Here is a 19,815-nt window from a genome sequence, read left to right on the forward strand (position 1 = left end):
AACACTGGAGACTGAGCACATGCCTCTTGTGTGAAAGCCGCTGCATTGTTTGTTCACAGCATTGTTGTTTGGCAGTTGTTGAGTGTTTACCCAATGTGAAAATAACATAGTACAAATAGCAGGAGCTATAAACCCTTGCTTGGAAAAAAATGCAAGTATTTTATTTTATATACATTTTTTAAATGGTTGTCTGCAATGGCTGGAATTTCTGGAAGCTTAAGTTTAGTTTAGAGATACAGCATGCAAACAGGCCCTTCGCCCATCAAGTCCGCACCAACCAGCGATCCCTGCACACTAACACCATCCTAGGGACAATATTACGTAGATGCCAAGCCAATTAACCTACAAACCTGTACATCTTTGGAGTGTGGAAGGAAACTGAAGATCTCGGAGAAAACCCACGCAAGTCACAGGAAGAATGTACAAACTCCGTACAGACAAGCACCCATAGTCAGGATCAAACCTGGGTCTCCGGCGCTGTAAGGCAATAGCTCTACCGCTATGCCACCGTGCCGCCCTTGTGCAGATATGCATTGAAGACAAATCTGCTCAGCCTAGTTTCAAATAAGTTATTCTCCTGTGGACTGCACCTCTCATTTGAGATGGAGTTCATTTTATTTGCCGACAAATCTTTCAAATACAAACAGGTCATCGTTTAATCTTCTAAATTGCTGGCAATCAATACTTTTAGTTCTTGAGATGTATCAGAATCTGTCTTCCTATCATTCATAATAGTTTTGCAAATTGATATCTGTAAAGTTGACAAGGTAATGAACTTGCATAATATTTTATTGTAAAAAAAGTCAACACATTACATGATAAACATCAAACAGTACCTTTGTCATCAGTTTTGGCTATCGAGATTATTGCATGAAGAAACTGTACATTATATTATTCGTGGATAATTGATACATTGACAGCATTTTAAATGAAATAACAATACAATTATTACAGTTCAAAGATTTGGTCCAACAAATGTTTTACACCAAGGAATCACCAACCCTCCAGTGGAATTTCAGTAGTTAATTGTGAACTTTGTGAATACTTAACAACCTGATTGTTCTAAATAAATGTCACTTTTTTCCTTTGCAAAAGAAACAAGCTATAATTGTATCATGAGCAGAAGGGATATTTCCTTCTAATCAATCTGCTCTAGACAAGGATCTAATAATCTTTCCATTGCCGGCCTTTTTAATCTCCAAACTAGTCCTTTTTGCTGCATTGAGGTGGTGTATATATTGTAAGACTTGATCAATTTGAGGTGTCGCCTCTTGACTGCTCTGGGCCACTTACGGCTGCAATCAGCAGCCTGGAGACCAGGAACTGGCCCCGACTGTTCTTATCTTCTTGAGACACACACACACACAAAATCTATTCTCCTTGCTATTGGAACCCGAACAGTTAAGTATCATATTTTTGTTTCTTTAAATGTCTAACTGGCTTAACAAAATGGAGGGGGGCATTTGCTTTGACTGTGGTAAAATGCCTGTGCGACAACAGAATTGAAATAAGAGTCTGAAGCTACACTAACTGACAGAAAACTCCTGTTTGCAATTTCATCCTTAATACATTTAAAATAAATAGGACAGTGACTTTGAGAAAAACATCAGGCTGATGTCTTCACCAAATTAAACGTGGCATTAATAAACAACAGTTTTTTTGGCGTTTTTTTTTTAACTTAAGCAATATCCCTCAACTTGTTTTACAGATATCACACGTGCTTTGCTTAAAACATATGGATCTTAAGACACTCCTTCGTCTCTGTCAATAACACTACAATTTTGTCATAGGACATGAAAGTATACCGGCAATGAAACTCTGGGGTTGACTGGTCAATGAAGCAACTGCATGCCAGGGTTGCCTCAGGGCGCCATGGATGCTGTGCCTGCTCCCTTCATGCCCCTCCCTCATGGTCACAGTACACAAGTTCTCCAGAGAGCCTGCTTGTTGTGTCTGCTCGGTGGCAAGCAAGTGAATGCGATCTGTTGGAAAACACCTTCCTGCACTGGCACTGACCAACCAGCAGATTACATTCAAGCACTTGCCCAAAACCTCAAACAAAAGGCATCCTTATCAGTTCAGTGCAGTTACCACAATTGGACAATGGTTTCTGCCGAAGAACATGTTTAAATAATTCCCCGATAATTCTATTCAACCATTGAAAATATAATACAATACAAAATTCCTTCTCATTTTCAAATATTTGAGCTCTGCTGTACAACAGGAATGTTGGTGAGACACCTCTCACTTGTGTTTGGGGAGATCTCCTGTCACCCATGTGGCAAAAGACCTCCGTGCAATACATTCAAACATGCAATCGAGGTCTCCATACTTTTGCAGTTTGCCTTTTAAGGGAGATTCAATCATGCAGATAACATTGCCTGTTTATTTGTTCAAAGTAAAATACGTTTCTTCTCCAAAAAAATGTATCCCTCACGGAATGCTCACTTTGAATGTGCAAATTAGGTCAGAATTAAATAATAATACCTAAAAGCATTGTTGCCAATACCACACAATCCTTGAATATTTGTGCCTCAGATAAAGTGAACGACAGCAGCCCAGTCTTGCAGTTCATTGGTGAAACGCTAAAGCAGCCCACCCTACAAAGTGAATCCCTTACCGTCCAACAATGACAAACTTGTGAGTACCTCTGATAGACACAAAGTGCTGGAGTAACTCAGTGGGTCAGGCAGCATCTCTGGAGAAATGGAATAGGTGGCATTTCGGGCCAGAACGGTTCTTCAGACCCGAAATGTCACCTATTCCTTTTCTCCAGAGATGCTGCTTGACCCGCTGAGTTACTCCAGCACTTTGTGTCTATCTTCAGTATGAACCAGCATCTTTGTGCAGTACTTTCCTACACATTGTAAATACCTCGCCTTGTTTCAGTCACCAAAATAAAGTGTCAGGTGACAAGTCTGTTACATGGGCCCCTCACAGACGCTCCTTCATACCCTGCTCCCCCAGCCAGGTGTTGAACAGTCTCAAAATCCACACACATTTTCTAACACCTGAACATACCTGGTACCTGGCTCACCAGTCAAAGGGCTCTACGATGTGCGTGTGCTTAATTTATAATAGGAAGATATGAGCCGCATGTCAATAACCACTAGAGGTGTCAAACCACGAGAATTTCAATGAAGATATGTTTCTGGAGACTTCTGTTAAGGGAGAAAAACAATCGTGCTTTAATCCCCTGATAAAAATCTTTCAATAATGGTTATTTTAACCATCAGGATACAATAAATAAGAGGGGGGAAAAAAGGCACACCTATTCCCATGGCCCGTGAAAGACAATTAAATGTGCAATCATGCTTCATGTGCCATTATTTCATTGAAGCACAGCACATTCCAATGTATTGCCTTACAAGGAAATTTGCATTGAATATCTTGTAGCCACAGAACTGCAATTAATGTTTATCCCTAGACTTGGAGTTTAGACTTCCTCAATCTTATTTTGGATCTCCTTCCTAATTTGATTAAAAAAAGAGCCATGGCTGAGTATTTTATGATTGCAGGGAAATGGTAATCAGACGTTATAATGGGACAGAGCAGAAGGCGAATTGAAGTGGAACCGAGTATTGCACAAAGCATGCAGAGCTATCATTGTAAACTACAGTGCAACAATAAGGGTTTTTTTGCATCAAAACCGACCTTTGCTGGCCTTACATATTGGTAAAAGGCATCTTAAATACAACGCATTATTTTCCTTTGTAATTAGGAAGAAATATCAAACTAGTTTGGAGAGTGGGGTGCAAGAGGGATAGTCGTCAGCGTAAAGAACTATTTCCTGTTACGCCAAACAGACGCCTTCCATCAGAAAATCCAATTATATTCAAATGTAATGCAAGATTTTATTTTGCTTAACTGAGAAGTGCCTTAAAAAAAAAAAAAAAAAATCATTGACTGTGACTGGTAGAACCAAGCTGCTGAGAAACAGTGAGAAAGCCCAACACCACCAGACTGGCATTTCAAACACCATCTGTGGCACAGACCTCACCTGTCTCAACCACTGCAATTGTCTCAACCACTGCGATTCACTGGTCTGATTATCTGTGACTTTTAACTAGGATTTCCCTGTACCACTCTCTCAGCTCCATCACTAGGCTTAAGAGGGAACCACCTCCCCCCCCCCCCCCCCCCCCCCCCCGTGTGCCCAATTCAGGCTGCGTGCTCTATATCACACCAGGCTGAAGCTCGATAAAAAGTTTAATTGTCCAAGGTAATGAAAGCCTGCAGAGCATTCAGCCACAGAGCACTCTGAGCAACAGGTAAACACTGTGCTCTGCGTGGAGGGCTTGAAACCAGCATGTTAGCAGTCCGGTACGCGTTAAGCGCTCAGGAAATCCCGCAACGTCGTGAAGGGTTCCTTGAACTGGAACTGTTTGTGCACAGCCGTCCGCTCTATTTCAACGTCCTTGTCCAACTGCCTGCACAGTGTGTAGGAGGCCATTAGCACCAGCTCCTCAGCATCAGGAGTGCTGGGCTCAGACTCGGATTGTTCCTCCTCTGACTCGGTCAGGGGCTTGGTCACTTCTGTCTCGGGACGGAGCCACGGGTGGTTGAGACATTGTTCAGCCTTTGCTCTTTTCCTAGTGAAGAAGAGAGGATCATTATAGCAATGTGGAGATCCAAACATTTCCATTTCCACACAGTATCTCTCTAAACTAAACATCATGCTCCTTAACCATCATTGTCATGCGTACCAACACTTTGCAGAATTTATTTGGCACTGTGATTGCCAAAGACAAGTTGAACCTATTATATGGGACACAAGAGATGGCAGATATTGGAATCTGGGGCAATGAGTAATCTGTTGGAGGGACTCAGCTGCTCATGCAGCAGATCGATGGGACACCATACTAGGAATGTACCAAGTATAATCCATTAGACCAGGCACACTATACAGAAGCTTTCATGGATTTAACATGACACTAACATTCGAGATACAGAGGCTGAGGTTGTAGTGTTTGAAGACTGTGTAATGGCTGCACTCTCCATTGCTGTTTTAATGGACGCGTTCTTGTGAATCAACAGTATTTGACAGGACCTCACTAAAACATATCAAGCAGTCAAAACATAACGTCAAGTTAATCTCTATTTTAAAGTGCTTTTCTTTCTGTAACATGAAGCTGATTTGTACAAAACATTGGTGAGGCAGAGTTTATGGTATTGTGTTCAGTTTTGGTCACCATACGATAGGAAGGATGTTGTTAAGCTGGAAAGAATGCAGAGAAGATTTGAGGATGTTGCCAGGACTTGAGGGTCTGAGCGATAGGGAGCTGTTGGGCAGGCTGGGATTCCCATATGCTCGGTAAAAGACCCGAGGACATAGACTTAAGGTGAAAGAGAGGGGAAAGATTTAACAGTAACGTGAGGAGCATTTTTGTCACTCAGAGGGTGGTGGATAGATGGAACAAGGTGCCAAAGGAGGCAGTAGGGGCAGGTACTATAACACCATTTAAAAGACATTTGGACGGGTACATGGATAGGAAAGGTTTAGAGGGACATTGGGCAAACACAGGCAGGTGAGACTAGAGTAGATAGGGCATGTTTGTCAGCATGGACAATTTGGGCCGAAAGGCCTGTTTCTGTGCTGTATGATTATGATTTACATTGAAGGAATGGCATTATATCTACAAGTCTGGATCATGTGTGACTTGGAGGGAAGCTGGAGTGTGGTAGCGTTCTTCTGGAGCAGTTGACCTGTCCAAGGAGGGAAAGGTCTCAGGTGTGAAAAGTACAATGAAGGAGTTGCTTTCAGTAACAATGACTCCAACCTCTCCTTTCTGAAATATTACTCAGTGATGGGGAAGTGAATTGTCATTAAGGCGAGACATTTTACTGAGAATTTCCTGTTCCAATCCTTCACTACGATCACTACTTTCTCTCATCTCCTGTCCAAGCATCTGATCAAGGATGATTTATGATTGATGCTTGATTTCAAGGGAGAGCTTAAACCCATAGATATAAGTGTCAGAATGTCAGATATAATGACCCCAACTGGCGAAGTATTTGATGCAAACACCACAAGCAAATCTTCCAAATAAATGTCATTGCATTAGAATGTAGAAACAAAGGTGGCTATGTGCCGATAATAGAATACCTTACCTGGGATCTTTAATGAGGAGAGCCTGAATGAAGTCTAAAGCCAGTTCAGAGATACCTTCGAAGATATCCTCTGAATAGTCAACGTCTACTTTGGAAATATTGAGGTATGTGGATTGCTTGTCATCTCCAAGGAAAGGCGAACTGCCTGTCAGCATAACATAAACCAACACACCGATACTCCTGTAGAGCAATAGAAAATCGAATTCTGTTAGTCTGCACTTGAATAAGTACAAAACCTCAGCAATTGTGCCACATAATGGTCACTTGTTAAATCCAGTGGCGATGAGGAATAAATAAAATCTTTCGATAGTTATGGAACAAGTTTCACTTTGTTCTCTGGCAGATTGCAAGGCCCAATGTTAGCTCCAAGTTTATATACCCTGAGCAAATAGCAGAAGCTGCTCCTTTCAGCTGCTTCCCCTGCAGTTCCGCCCATCTTTTACCTTATGGCTGGAAACTGGATTTAAAAACCGCATTCTAGAGAGAGCTGTGTTCTCAGATTGAGGCATTGGTCAGGAAGCAATGACCTGCAGTTTCTGAAGCTCTTTGTTTGTGCAATGTTTTCACAGATTTATTCCATCAATTCTCTTTTTGAAGTTCTGTTTATTTATGTATTTACATTTTATATATTTATGTAAAGAAATATATATATATTCATGGATGTGCGTTTTGACAGGTAGTCTTGTAAACTTACAATTTATATCAGGGAACTAAGCACAACTTATTCAAGTACGTTTGGAGCCTATTGTCAAAATTTACAATTGTCAACCCAGCAAAATGTTGTCCTTACCACATATCCGTAGCTGTGCTGATTGCTTCATAATTTAGTATTTCAGGAGCTGGAGGAATTAAGAAGAAAAAGTAATATCAGACACTTGAATGCTTGTCAATAATCTGCAGATATTGTTAAACTTTCTCACTCTAGGTGCAATGGTTTCACCCATGCACAAAATGGTTCTGCATTATAGCCAATTTCATTTTGAGCTTGATGTTTTAAATACTGCAGGATTATCTGCATTTCTCACGTTGACTGCTTAAATTTCATTTCAGCCGGTAGAAGCTATGGCACTTTCGACTTGGCCTCCAAAATTCAAATCCTGAGCGTAATGTACTTTTGCAGCTACATACTGATGGGATGCATGGAGTGATTTCTGATGGGATGTGCGTCAGTCTGGCACGCTGCCCATAACTGCCTGAACCTGCGGAGAGTGGTGAACACAGCCCAGTCCATCACAGGCTTCTCACTTCCTTCCATCTAGTCACAGGTACTATCACAGTTTATAAAACATTTTTGCAGGTACATGGATAGGACAGGTTTAGAGGGACTATATAGGAAGAAATGCTGGCTTGTACCGAGGATAGATACAAAATGGTGGAGCAACTCAGCGGGTCAGGAAGCATCTCTGGAGAAAAGGAATAGGCAATGTTTCGGGTCAGAACCCTTCCCCTACACTGAAAGTAGAGGGGAGGGGTGGGGTAATTGGAGGTAGGAAAAGGCCAGTTTGTAGGAAGGAACTGCAGATGCTGGCTTACACTGAAGATCGACTCAACATGTTGGAGTAACTGAATGGGTTATGTTTCAGAACCAAAACGTCACCCATTCCTTCTATCCAGAGATGCTGCCTGTCCCGCTGAGTTACTCTTACGCCCCAGCGCAGAGGGAGAAGAGGAGGGAAGAGACTGCGACCTAAGACTTTTGCCTCCATCACAGTGAGGAGATGCTGGGTGGACTCACTGTGGTAGATGTTAATATGTGTTTATTGTTGTTTTATTGTATGGTATTATATGTATGACTGCTGCAATTTCGTTCAGACTTCGGTCTGAATGACAATAAAAGGCTATCTATCTATCTATCATTTTGTATCTATCTTAGGAGAAGACTAGAACAAATCAGTCACCTAGAACACACCGAGATCAATCTTTGGGAATGAGGGACAGTGGCCTGACACTTACCTACGTATTCAGGAGTCCCAGTAATTTCCTTGATCTCTTCAATGGTGTCCACCCGTCGGGATAGTCCAAAGTCCACAATCCGAATGTTGCCCAGAGGATTGCAACTTGTAAGCAGTATATTCTGTGGCTGAAATAAAGATCAGGAATGGAGTTTCAATGCTCTGTTCACTGAAAGATCCCCAGGCACTGTGAAGGACATTAAATGCATGGTTTTTAAAGCATTATTGATCTGCCACGATCATAGTTTATAGTGTAAGTGTCCACAATCATAGTTTACATTGTCCATTTGAATTGAAGAGGATTGACTGCAAGTAATAAAACCCTGTATGAATTCCACACTGAATTGTTGTCGAGTCACACAGCATCAAAACAGGCCCTTTGGCCCAACTTGTCCATGCCGACCGAGATACTCCACCTTTGTCCATGTTTGGCTCATATCCCTTCAAACCTTTCAAAAATTGTCTTTCATTTACTGGGAATATGGGGGAATTAAGGAGACCGATGCTGAACAAATTTATAAATTATCTGGTCAGATCATCAGAGGCACTCAGCAAAACTCCTCATCAACCTTATAATTAGGGGGCATTAGCTACAGGGGGAATTTGGACAGACTTGGCTGGTTTTTCCAGGAACACCTGATGTCGAGGGGGAGACCTAATATAAGTATATAAAACTATGAGAGGCATTGATATTGAGAGGACTGGACATTGTGCCTTCCCCCACAGTGCTATCCACTGTGGGGGGATGATTTTTTTTGTCTAATTGTAATCCTGTAAGTCTGTGTCCAAGATGGCTGCCGTGAAGAGAGAGTGGACGCTAGCGCGCTTTGGCTGCCGCTGCTCTCTCTTCACACTGTGTTTTTGATTTTCTGTTTTTTGGATTGAATTCTGTTTTTAATTTGTGTCTCTACGATGTCTTTATTACTTATTTTATTCCGATTATATGTTTTTATTCCGATTACTATGTAAGGTGTCCTTGAGATGTCTGAAAGGCGCCCATTAAATAAAATTTATTATTATTATTATTATTATTATTACTGATAGGGTAGACAAGATCGAAATATCAAATCATTGAGGGTAGACATTTAAGATAAAAAGGGCAATATTTTGAAGGAGATTACAAGGCAAGTTTTCTTTTTAAAAACATAAAGGGTGGTGGGTCCCTGGAGAACATTGCCGGGGAGGTGATGGAGGCAGATACAATTATGGCATTTATGTGACTTTCCCAAAGGCATGTGGCAGGAAATGGAAGGATATGGATTATACACAGACAGATAAGAGTTGGTCTTAGCATCACATTCAGCATAGACATTGCGAGCCAAAGAGCCTGTATGTGTGCTGTACTGTTCTATGCTCTATGGCCTAAAGTCATTGCTAAATCCATGGATTGCTATCTCTCGCGTCCTTCCATGAAGTTACTTTGTGCTAAACAGCACCTCCAAAGAGTTCTGCTTTCCGAAAGTTACTGTCCAATCTGTGCTGACTGGATTCTCTGCACTCTTGGCTGGGACAATGACATTGCTGATGCAACATGTGACAATGATGCTTGCCGTGGATACGTTAAACCACTCACGTCTGTTAGTTCCTGGTACCTGCCTGCTCACTTTTGTAAATGTTTCACCAGTTATCTGAGCACGTTGATTTTATTTTTACAGTCATTGCAGTCAACTTTGCTGCATTTGCCAATCTTAGTCATTCTCTAGCACGACATCTCAACTTGTCCTATCTACGCCTCTCATCATTTTACGTACTTCTACCAGGTCACCGCTCAACCTCTGGCATTGCAGAGAAAACAATTCAAGTTTGACATTCCATTCCCAATGGAAATCAATAAAACAGATCAATTCTCTTGTGATGTTAAAAACTGAAAGTGGAGGAGAGATTCATTCAGCAGGTCAGGCAGCACCCTTGGAAAGGAAAACAGTGAGTGTGAGTGTGTGAGTGTGTGAGATGAAACATTAACCATTTCTCTTTCCACAGATGCTCCCCGATCTGCTTAGAAAATGGAAAGTGTTGAAAAATCTGCTTTTAAATCATGCTGGCTCAGTTTTTCTCAACTCTAATGAAGTGTTGCAGCCAGAAAACGCTGACTGCTTCTCTCTCCATATTTCCTTTCCTGCTGGGATTCCCAAGGTGAAGTGTTTAACGTTTATTTTTCTATTGCTGACAGTTGCAATGAAGAGGCTGGGATATATTATTTGTTTATCAGAGACGCCAACAGGTTTCACTCTAAAACATTAGGAAAGGAGAACCCCAGTGACCATCGGTATGTTTAGAAGAGCAGAGAGACACACTCTTCCCCAGCACGGGATTGGCCAAGACAGCAGGGTTTAGATCTGCTGAAAATGTGCGTGGATCAGTACAATTTAATTTGGGCAAGTTTGAAGTAGTGCCTTTTGAGAGGTCACATTTTAATGGGCCAAATAGCCGCTTTCTATGTCATAAAGAAAGATGAAATATGCCTATTTTTCCCTGTGACCGCGTGGGTTTTCTCTGGGTGCTCCGGTTTCCTCCCACACTCCAAGGACATGTGGGTTTGTAGGTTAATTGGCTTCTGTAAAATTGGAAATTATCCCTAGTATGTAGAATAGTGCTAGTGTAACGGGATGATCGCTGGCCGGCAAGGACTCGGTGGGCCGAAGGGCCTGTTTCCACGCTGTATCACTAAATTAAACTAAACTGTGTTAAAATAAAATGGATTTTTCCATCTTCATCAAATTGTCAGTCTGCTGATGTGTAACGAGACAACTTACAGTGTACCTTGCAATTTAAATTAAATTGAACTGAACGAATGTTGTCATACTGATTTTTTTCAACGAAAAGTGGATTGTTAATGGCATCATTATAAATGGAGTGGAATTACTGAAGATGCCAAGACAAAGACGACTCTAGTCTGCTACCTTGCCTGACTGTTGCTTCTGTACCATTTGCCAGTTAAAACTTGCACTAGCTTCGTTGGTTGCTAAGCACTTACCTGCTGATTCCTTAGCTTTTTTTGTGGTAATTTCAATCTGGCAAGTGTCCCATGCAAACTTGGAGAAATCCACAATCCACTCACCACAGATATAATGATAGGAGCAGGCAACAATCCTGTTAAGTCAGAGAGCCTTTGTGGCGCCTGTTCCACACGCCTTTCATACAGTATTACTGGCGAGTTTAAATCTATCCAGTAATAGCATGTAGAAACAGGCACACCATGCGAATATCTATTGAGACACATAAGCAACCTGCTCCATGGAAACATTTGCATTTGACTCTCAAATGGTGAATCCAGGTCAATGGAACAAAAATCCTGCCAATGTTTTGGATGTACAGCAGGAATTAAACCTGCAAGGGCCTCTCTCAACATCGCCACATCCCAACCCATCTTGAAATTACTTTTGATGGATCAGCAGTTTCATTTAAAAAACGCAGGGGGAAACTTTGCACAATCACATTTATCATCTGTTTAATTATACTCCACGGTGCAAAGGTACCAATTGTATTGGAGGTATAATATTGCCACATCTGTTTATACCTTCTGATTTCCAATGTGCTGACAAGGAACCTTACCTTGATGTCTAGATGAACAATATTCTTCCCATGTAAATAGGCTACTCCATCCAGGATCTGACACACCAGCCGAATAACGTCATTCTCTTTGAAGGCCTCGTCTCGGTCGGCGACACACTGGTTGAAGATCTCCCCGCCAGCAGCACTACAAGAGGGCAAATTATTCACGTCAAACTCACTGGGTAATCAGGAATAGATCTGAAGCTCCAATTCATGGAACTATTTACAGAAAACTTACAGGCATCTTGCAGAATGTATTCTCTATTTGTGTTGAGAATTGCCACAGCTTGAAACGAGCCCAACATGAAGTGATGAATATTTATCTCATCTTTTGCCAAGCAACTCTTTTAGTGAACAGACTTTACAGTGCTTGTTAACTTGCCAAAGGGGGCTCATTTTCCCCCCACGTTTGAGGAGAACTATTACTCATAGATTCTCAGGCACCCTAGTGTGAGAGTTGAATGAGCATCGTGGTGAGGGGCAAACCAGACAGGACTCACTACCTTCAGAGACCGTAGCTGGGCGTGGGAGGGATTGGAACTGGTGAAACTCAGAAACCAACAGATCAAATAATCCGGTGGCGGTGAAGCCTCGGCGGTGGCGGTGGAGCCTAGCGGGTTATCCCGCGGTTGGCGGTTGATGAGAGCATGGGGGAGGGGACCTCTGAGGAAGCAGAAAGAACTATGGACAATGAATGGATGTCCCGGCATGGGGAAACCGCTGCAGGGGAGGGGTGAACAAAGGAGGAGCCGGCTTACATTGTTACTTTGTCAGGATAAGCAAGCAAATAACTTCACTGTGCCTTGTCACATGTGACAATAAAGTATTCCATTCCATTCCAAATAAAGGGTGGGTGGGGTTTAAGCGCAGTATTCCCCTTCTTGTACAGGTATCCATGTGTGGTGCTGGACTGGAATGAGGTGTTGCCTTGGAAAAGCCGAGCCATGGAGTGCGTGTTACATGAGAAACAGCAACCCATACATCCCTGCTGCATACGAGGTGACCCACGCCTTGAATGAGCCCATTCCCATATCGCCAATGTCATACAATCTGGGAATGGTCCTCAATACGTATCATAGCAGGAATACAAATCCAATATATAGTTGCTTAACGCTGAGAAAAGCATTGTACAAATGAAATTTTAGGCACTTGGTTCTGGATTAATTCATGTGGCCAGAGACAGTTTAAACAGGAAACTTCTGTTTATGATATCAGCTTCAATGATATAACACCTTTGTAGGTTTCTCCTCTGTTCATTGTTTAAACCTGTTGAAGCGAGTGAGGGTGGAGCTGTACAACATGTCAAGTGTCAGGGCTAGTGCCAGGCGCGGATGCTTCAGTGCACACCAAATTTAGCCAGATGATAAAAGTCTGCTATGTATCAGTGATGGGAAAACGAGTCACACCCTGCAGTTTAACTACCTGTTGATGTGGAACAATTACTGTCACACCTCGTGGTTGCTCTGATGTTAGCGATTCCATTTCAGGAACCGATGTGTCACTGTGACTAGTTATGAATCACCTGACTCGACCCTACTTCCATCTCTGTTATCACAGGGGATCAGTGAAAAGACCCCAAGTATGTTGGGGAAAAGGACCATGGTTCAATAGTGCCTTATTGTCATGAGTGTACTGTACACTGGAGATCTCCATAGCATGCACATTCATTTTTTATTGTGTGGTGACCAGAACTGCACACAATACTCCAAAGGTGGCCTAAAGTTTGATGTGGCTGAAATGTGACTTCCCAACTTTTATACTCGATGCCCTGACCAATGAAGACAAGTATCTCATACTCCTTTATCATCTTATCACTTCTGTTGTCTCTTCCAGGGAGCTGTGGACTTGTACTGCAAGGGACCTTCCAAGGAAAAGTGATTAGGTCACAGGGAGAACATACCATCTCCGTATGGACAGCACCTGTAGTCAGGATCGAACCCGGGTCTCAAGGCAGCAACTCATCTGCCGCACCACTGTTCTACCACTCATCTGATTATCCTTTCCATTGACATACAGGTCAGTCAACCAACCAACCATACAAAGGTAGGCACTGAAGTTTCTTCTAACATCTGGTTATTTACTTCAATACGATCATAATATCAAATACTTTCCATACAAACATTTCCACCTTTGCAGGAAACACTTTTGAATGACGATTGATATCCAAAATGTAAAGTCTTCAGTTACTTGATAGGAATTACCCAAACTATTCTGAATTACCCAGCAGAACGAATGTTCAAAGGCTTGGCTGGGCAGGAGAATTGCTCCACCTGTTAATTTTCCATTAGTTCCACTACTAATAACCGTTTTAAGTTGATACATTGGTGCTGCCTCTCATCAAGGGAGAAGGCAGGAAGATGGGAGGATTGAATGGCAGAGTAGACTTGATGGGCTGAATGGCCTAATTCTACTCCCCTAACTTGAGAAATGCTTCTTAATTTCTGCTCAATATTCCACTTCAATAGCGATGAGATATGAAAGGGGACAGATTTGCTGCACGATCTCAGTCACTGGAGCAGGCAAAAGTAACCAATTGGCATAATACTGATTAACATTTGGCAAAACTAGTCAATATCAAATCAAAAAATTTGCTGATTTGCATTTGGTGGGAATCTGAAATAAAAACAGGGAATGCTGGAAACATTCAGCAAGTCCGGCTGCATCTGCAGAAGGATCAATGCCGCAGGTCTGTAGCTCTGTCCAGTCTGACAAAGTCCAGAGCACGATCTTTCAGGTCTGTTCCTCTTTCAGCAGATGCAGTCCAAGCTACTAAGTGTTTCCAGTATTTTTTGTTTTTATTTCAACTTATATTTAGTTCTGTGCGGCTGAAGACATATTACATTTCGGACATAAATAACCAAAGATATTTCCTGCAAAAAAAAAAATAAAAAAATCTTTGAGCAGGGAAATATAAAGCAGGGTTTGTTTTCACTGCGGGAGTGAATTGCTGCCGAAAGGAATTTCTTGGCAGCTGGTAGAGGAATTAAAAATGTTCTCCAGGATTTGTGTAATAACAGACAATTGTATGCTTGCCTCATTGTCAAAATCAAGTGTTCATTTTGCAAGATTTGGTCAAAGAAGGCAAGGTCCCACTCCTTTAGGAAACTGCATTGCCCCAGGTAACAGAAAGCATTCACACAAAGTATGACCTGCAATTATGTAGCGCCTGCCACATCCATTCGCAGTGGACCAAGTGTACTTTGCATTTCTGAAATGCTGTAAGATAGGACATGCAGAATCCAAATGTCCAGTGAAATCAGTTCATTGGTATGGATATTGATGAAGGGTTAAATGGTAGTCACTAGTCTGTAGCCCTTCACTTTGGGATGTGTCATAGACACCTGGAAGAGTGGGCGAGGCCTCATTTAACACCCCAAAGATGACGCTGCACTGAAAGGGGCAACATATATTTTTTGTGCTCAATTCTCTGGATTGCAACTGGAATTCCGAGCTTTCAGTACCAGCAACACAACAAGATATCGAAGACCCAGGCACTGAATCGTGCAGCACGGAAACAGGCCCATCGGCCCAACTCTTCCATGCCAACCAAGATGCCCCATCTAGGGACTAAAGACGGAAATTAGCTATTGGCTATAATTTTGCATATTTACATGTAAATGTTTATCAATATGCATTGTCCCCATTAAAAAAAAAAAAAATCTAATTCAAGCTAGTCCCACTTGCCCACATTTGGCTCGCATTCCTCTAAACCTTTCCTATCCATGTACCCGTCCCAAGTATCTCTTAAATGTTGTTTTATTAACCTGCCTCAAAAACCTCCTCTGGTAGCTCCTTCCATTTACTCACCAACCATTGAGTGAAATGTTGCCCTCAGGTTCCTATTAAACAGCGTGGGACCTTAAAACAATCAAACTCCCCAGCTTGAACCCAGAGGTGGGACCCATGGACAACTCGGACGTGTCCAATGCAAGGAATGATGACAGATCCCTGAACTAAATGCCCGCCATTGACAGTGGCGATTTTGGTCACGTTCCTAGAAGCAGATTGACCCTTTACTCTTCTGTATACGTACATCCTGTGGAACACAACACGATGACTCCATAATCTTTCATCTTCTCTCTCTAATCACATCTATTATTTTTGAAGAATTTCCAGAGAATATTCTCGGAACCGGTCGGACTTTACTGGAATTGTATCCAGAAACATGGACCTTTAGTCTGGAGATGGACCACCACAGCCAAATATTCGTAAGAAAGTAAATAAATACATCTGGAAGGTGAAACATCTGGCTCGCTAACATTAGGGAGGAATATCTGCTGTCCTACATCAGAGTACAAAACCACAGCATGACACCGACCCAAATGCCCTCTGAAATAGGTCTGAAGAAGGGTCTCAACCTGAAACTTCACCCATTCCTTCTCTCCAGAGATGCCACACACACACACACGCACACACGCACACGCTTCCTTCACCAGCCCGTTAAGCAGGCGGGGCACAGGGCAAGCAGGGGGAGCTCTGTCCGAGTGAAATTCACATGGTGCAAAGCCAAGGTGATACAGGAAGGTTGGCGTTGTAATTAAGATGGCTAATGCACAGTGTACAACAAATCCTTTAAAAAGAGGGGGGGGGGGGGGGGGGGGGGGGGGGGGGGGGGGGGGGGGGGGGGGGGGGGGGAGGGGGGGAGACAACTTTTAAGAAGCCAGAGATACACGGCTGTGAAGCTCGGCGGACATTATTCTTGGTACTGAAAACTACTGCTTGTTTTGTTTTCCCCAATGAGCCAATGAAATTCACCGGTCAGCACCGGCTACAACCTACGTGAACCTTCGACCTCCTGGCAACCCACTCGAACCTCCTGGCGATCCACCTACGGCACGAGTATTATCGCTACTCTCCATGGCGGCTTCATTCTAGTTGCTGCTAATTTTTCAACATGTTGAAAAATTCACAGCGACCTTAATGAGGCCGCGATTAGTTCCCAGAATGCGGGAATTTCCCACGACCATGATGGCGATTCCCCGGCAACCACCCGCGAACATGTAGCAACCATGTGACGACTGCATAGTCTCCTGCAGTCGCCTAAAAAGTCGCCCAAGTGGGACAGGCCCAAAAGGCCTCATCTGCTGTCTCGGGGAAGATCCTTGGCAGTATTCGGGCGAGCTGGGAACTTTCTGCTCGAGTCCTGGCCATTATTCACCCCCTGCACCAAACACTGCTCATTACCATTTCGCCGGGCACTAATTAGCTGCAACAGTTGCTGCTTTACAAACAGATACCACACATGAAACACCATGGAAGATGGCACTAAAAGGCAAAGATCTCTTTCTTTCCTTTAAGAAGCTCTGGCATATGTACCTGTAACGCAGCAAGCAGGGAATCTATATTCATTACAACTGTCCTACAATCAGTCTGAAGAAGGATCCTAACCGAAACATCACCTATCCATGTTTCTCCAGTAATTCTGGCTGACCTGTTGATATATTCCAGCACTTTGCACCTTATTTATGTAAACCAGCATCTGCAGTTTCTCGTTTCTAGTTCTCTACAAACATCTTAATTTTTGTGTAAACAGAAGGCTCCGATGCAGTCAACAAAGCAACTGGATCCCGTCAGTACAGGGTGCAACAGAGTAAAGAGGAAAGCATCACAGACAAGGAAGGATGAACAAGCCAGGTATTGATCACAATATCTGCCAAATGATAATTCACCTCCTCAGACATCACTGGAAGAGATGCATCAACATTAACTGATCAGATTAACTTCTGTTCTCAGGTTGACTTGTGCCAACTGGTTCTCCCACAATATAATTTGCTGCTGAACCAAGTTAAAAAAATTGGAGTAATGTTCAAGCCAATGACAACAAACGTTAATGTTTTCAAACGTTCTTTGTAATAACAGATTTTGTTTTTGAAAAGCAGACGGGGGTTCATTTTTTACGAGCTGCTTTTTTGTTTACGAGTGCAGAGAAGATTTGCCATGGCTCGAGGGGCTGAGCTTTGGGCGAGGTGGGGCAGGTCAGGAATTTATTCCTTGGAGCGCAGGAGGCTGAGGGTTGATTGTATTGAGTACAGGATCATAAGATGGAATAGATAGGGCAAATGCACCAGAGTCTGTTACCCAAGGTTGGAAAATCAAGAACCAGAGAACATAGATTTAAAGTAAGATGGGCAAGATTTAATAGGAACTCAAGGGGCAACAGAGAGTGGTGGGTACATGGAGTGAGCTGCCAATGGAGGTAATCCTCGAACAACATTTAAAAAAGTACTTGAACAGGTGCATGGATATGAAAGGTTGAGGGATTTGGGTCAAATGTGGGCAAATGGGACTAGCTTAGATGGAGCATCTTGGTTGGTATGCACGATTTGAGCTGAAGGGCCTGTTTCCGTGCTGTGTAAATATATAACTGATAAGGGGCAAGGGGATCAAAACTGTGTGCAGAACACCAGGTGCAACCTCACCCCAACACTTATGGCAAACCTTCCCCGTTTCTAAAATCCACCCTTCGTGAAGCAAAGGACAATGTGCCAGTTACCTTTTTAACTCCTTGACACACCTGCCTGCAAACTTTGTGATGTTTGCGATTTATAATGTTTCTTTTTGGTGAAGGAATTTTAAGAACTTCCTTAAGACAGACCACACAGTGAACTTAAACTCATGCAGGAAGTGACCCCGGCAGGTCCTGATTTAAAGATAAACTAACAAGATGCAGGCATCTTCTACACATTGAGGTCTGTTGCTGCACCTTGTACGCAGGTGTGCATGATTCAAACTATCACCAACTCACAGCATCCCAGGAATGCAGTACTGTTTCCAGCAGTTCACACTGGCCACTTAGCATTCCCAGGCCAGTTTCCCTCCAGATTTGGGTTTATTATGACACGAGTGTGGTGAATCTGTGGATTTTATTGCCACTGAAGGCGGTGGAGGTCGTCAATTAAAATTAAGGCAGAGGTAGATTCTTGATTAGTGCGGGTGTGAGGGGTTATGGGGTGAAGGCAGGAGAATTGGGCAAAGAGAGAAAGAAAGATCAGCCATGATTGAATGGCGGAGTAGACTTGATGGGCCGAATGGGCTAATTCTGCTCCTATCACTTATGAAGCTCACAGAATAAACAGTATCGTACAGTAACATTGACTACAAGAAAGTGCAAAACCGCAGTATGGCACAAGATTGTTATGCAACCCAAAGTAGTGACAGTTACACCGTGAAAGTTTTTGGAAAAGGATATCATAAGAATGGAATTTTCCAGCTATCTTGATATTTGTGAGATCTTTCTCAAAAACACAGTGCCACACTGTAGTGTCACTTTGAGCCCACAATGCCCTGAGCATCTCTTGCAGTGGCTGTCTTTTGCTTGCCTGCTGGGGTCCTACAGGCCTGTGATTGCATGCAAATCAAGAATCAACAAGACCCATTCCTGCTGAAATGAATGATTGCGGAGCTGGGAGAGCAGCTATTGTGAACCTGTTAGTGGCTTGGAAAAGCAAACAAGCCCTGCCGATAAGTTAAAAAGGTCATTGACCATTTCCCAGCGCCCTCCTATCTGACCATAAACTGTTAACGAGACCAGGAACAATAGCAAACCACTTTCGAAGACTGGACTGTTTGGCAAAATAAATACAGGTGACCGAGGGCATTTGCTCAAAGTTATCCAACCCATCCGCAAACACAAAGTGTATCTTTCCTCTCATTATCTTATCTTACCTTGTGCACTTTCGAATGAGGTCATCTCTTTTCATTGATTAAACTACTGTCCAAAGCAAAGCTGATTGTTCAGAGAGTTACACAATTCAACTTGAGCATCACCACCCAAGCACAAAGTTACACTGACATTGAGACTAAAAATGAATCAAATTTTGCAGGAAGCCAAAACTCATATCTAGACCAGAAAGGCAGACATTTCATTATTACGGTCAAAAGTGATAGGAGTAAATTAGGCCATTCGGCCCATCAAGTCTACTCTGCAATTCAATCATGGCTGATCTATTTCTCCCTCCCAGACCCATTCTCTTGCCTTCTCCCCATAACCTCTAACACCTGTACTAATCAAGAATATATCTATCTCTGCCTTAAAGATATCGACTGACTGCCTCCACAGCCTTCTGTGGCAAAGAATTCTACAGATTCATCACCCTCTGACTAAAAAGATTTATCCTCATCTCCTTCCTAAAAGAACGTCCTTCATTAGTATTAGAGCAATGGGAGTGCTAATGTTTTGTATGCTATTTTATCAGTTTAT

At 42.7% G+C, this 19,815-nt stretch overlaps 1 protein-coding gene across 1 annotated transcript in view; it reads right to left on the minus strand.

The window, feature by feature from the left end:
• Positions 1–771: 771 nt before the first annotated feature.
• The window catches only part of stk17al (serine/threonine kinase 17a like), a 55,267-nt gene continuing 36,223 nt past the window's right edge, over positions 772–19,815 (minus strand). Inside the window, exons 3-7 of the mRNA XM_055657149.1 lie at positions 11,616–11,760; positions 8,065–8,191; positions 6,902–6,950; positions 6,112–6,291; positions 772–4,592 (exon numbers count right to left, since the gene is read on the minus strand). Of these exons, the coding sequence (XP_055513124.1) occupies positions 4,331–4,592; positions 6,112–6,291; positions 6,902–6,950; positions 8,065–8,191; positions 11,616–11,760 (763 nt within the window). The 3' untranslated portion in view covers positions 772–4,330. The remainder of the gene's footprint in view (positions 4,593–6,111; positions 6,292–6,901; positions 6,951–8,064; positions 8,192–11,615; positions 11,761–19,815) is intronic.

This window comes from Leucoraja erinacea, chromosome 27, assembly GCF_028641065.1.
Source record: "Leucoraja erinacea ecotype New England chromosome 27, Leri_hhj_1, whole genome shotgun sequence".
Taxonomy (NCBI): Eukaryota; Metazoa; Chordata; class Chondrichthyes; order Rajiformes; family Rajidae; genus Leucoraja; species Leucoraja erinaceus.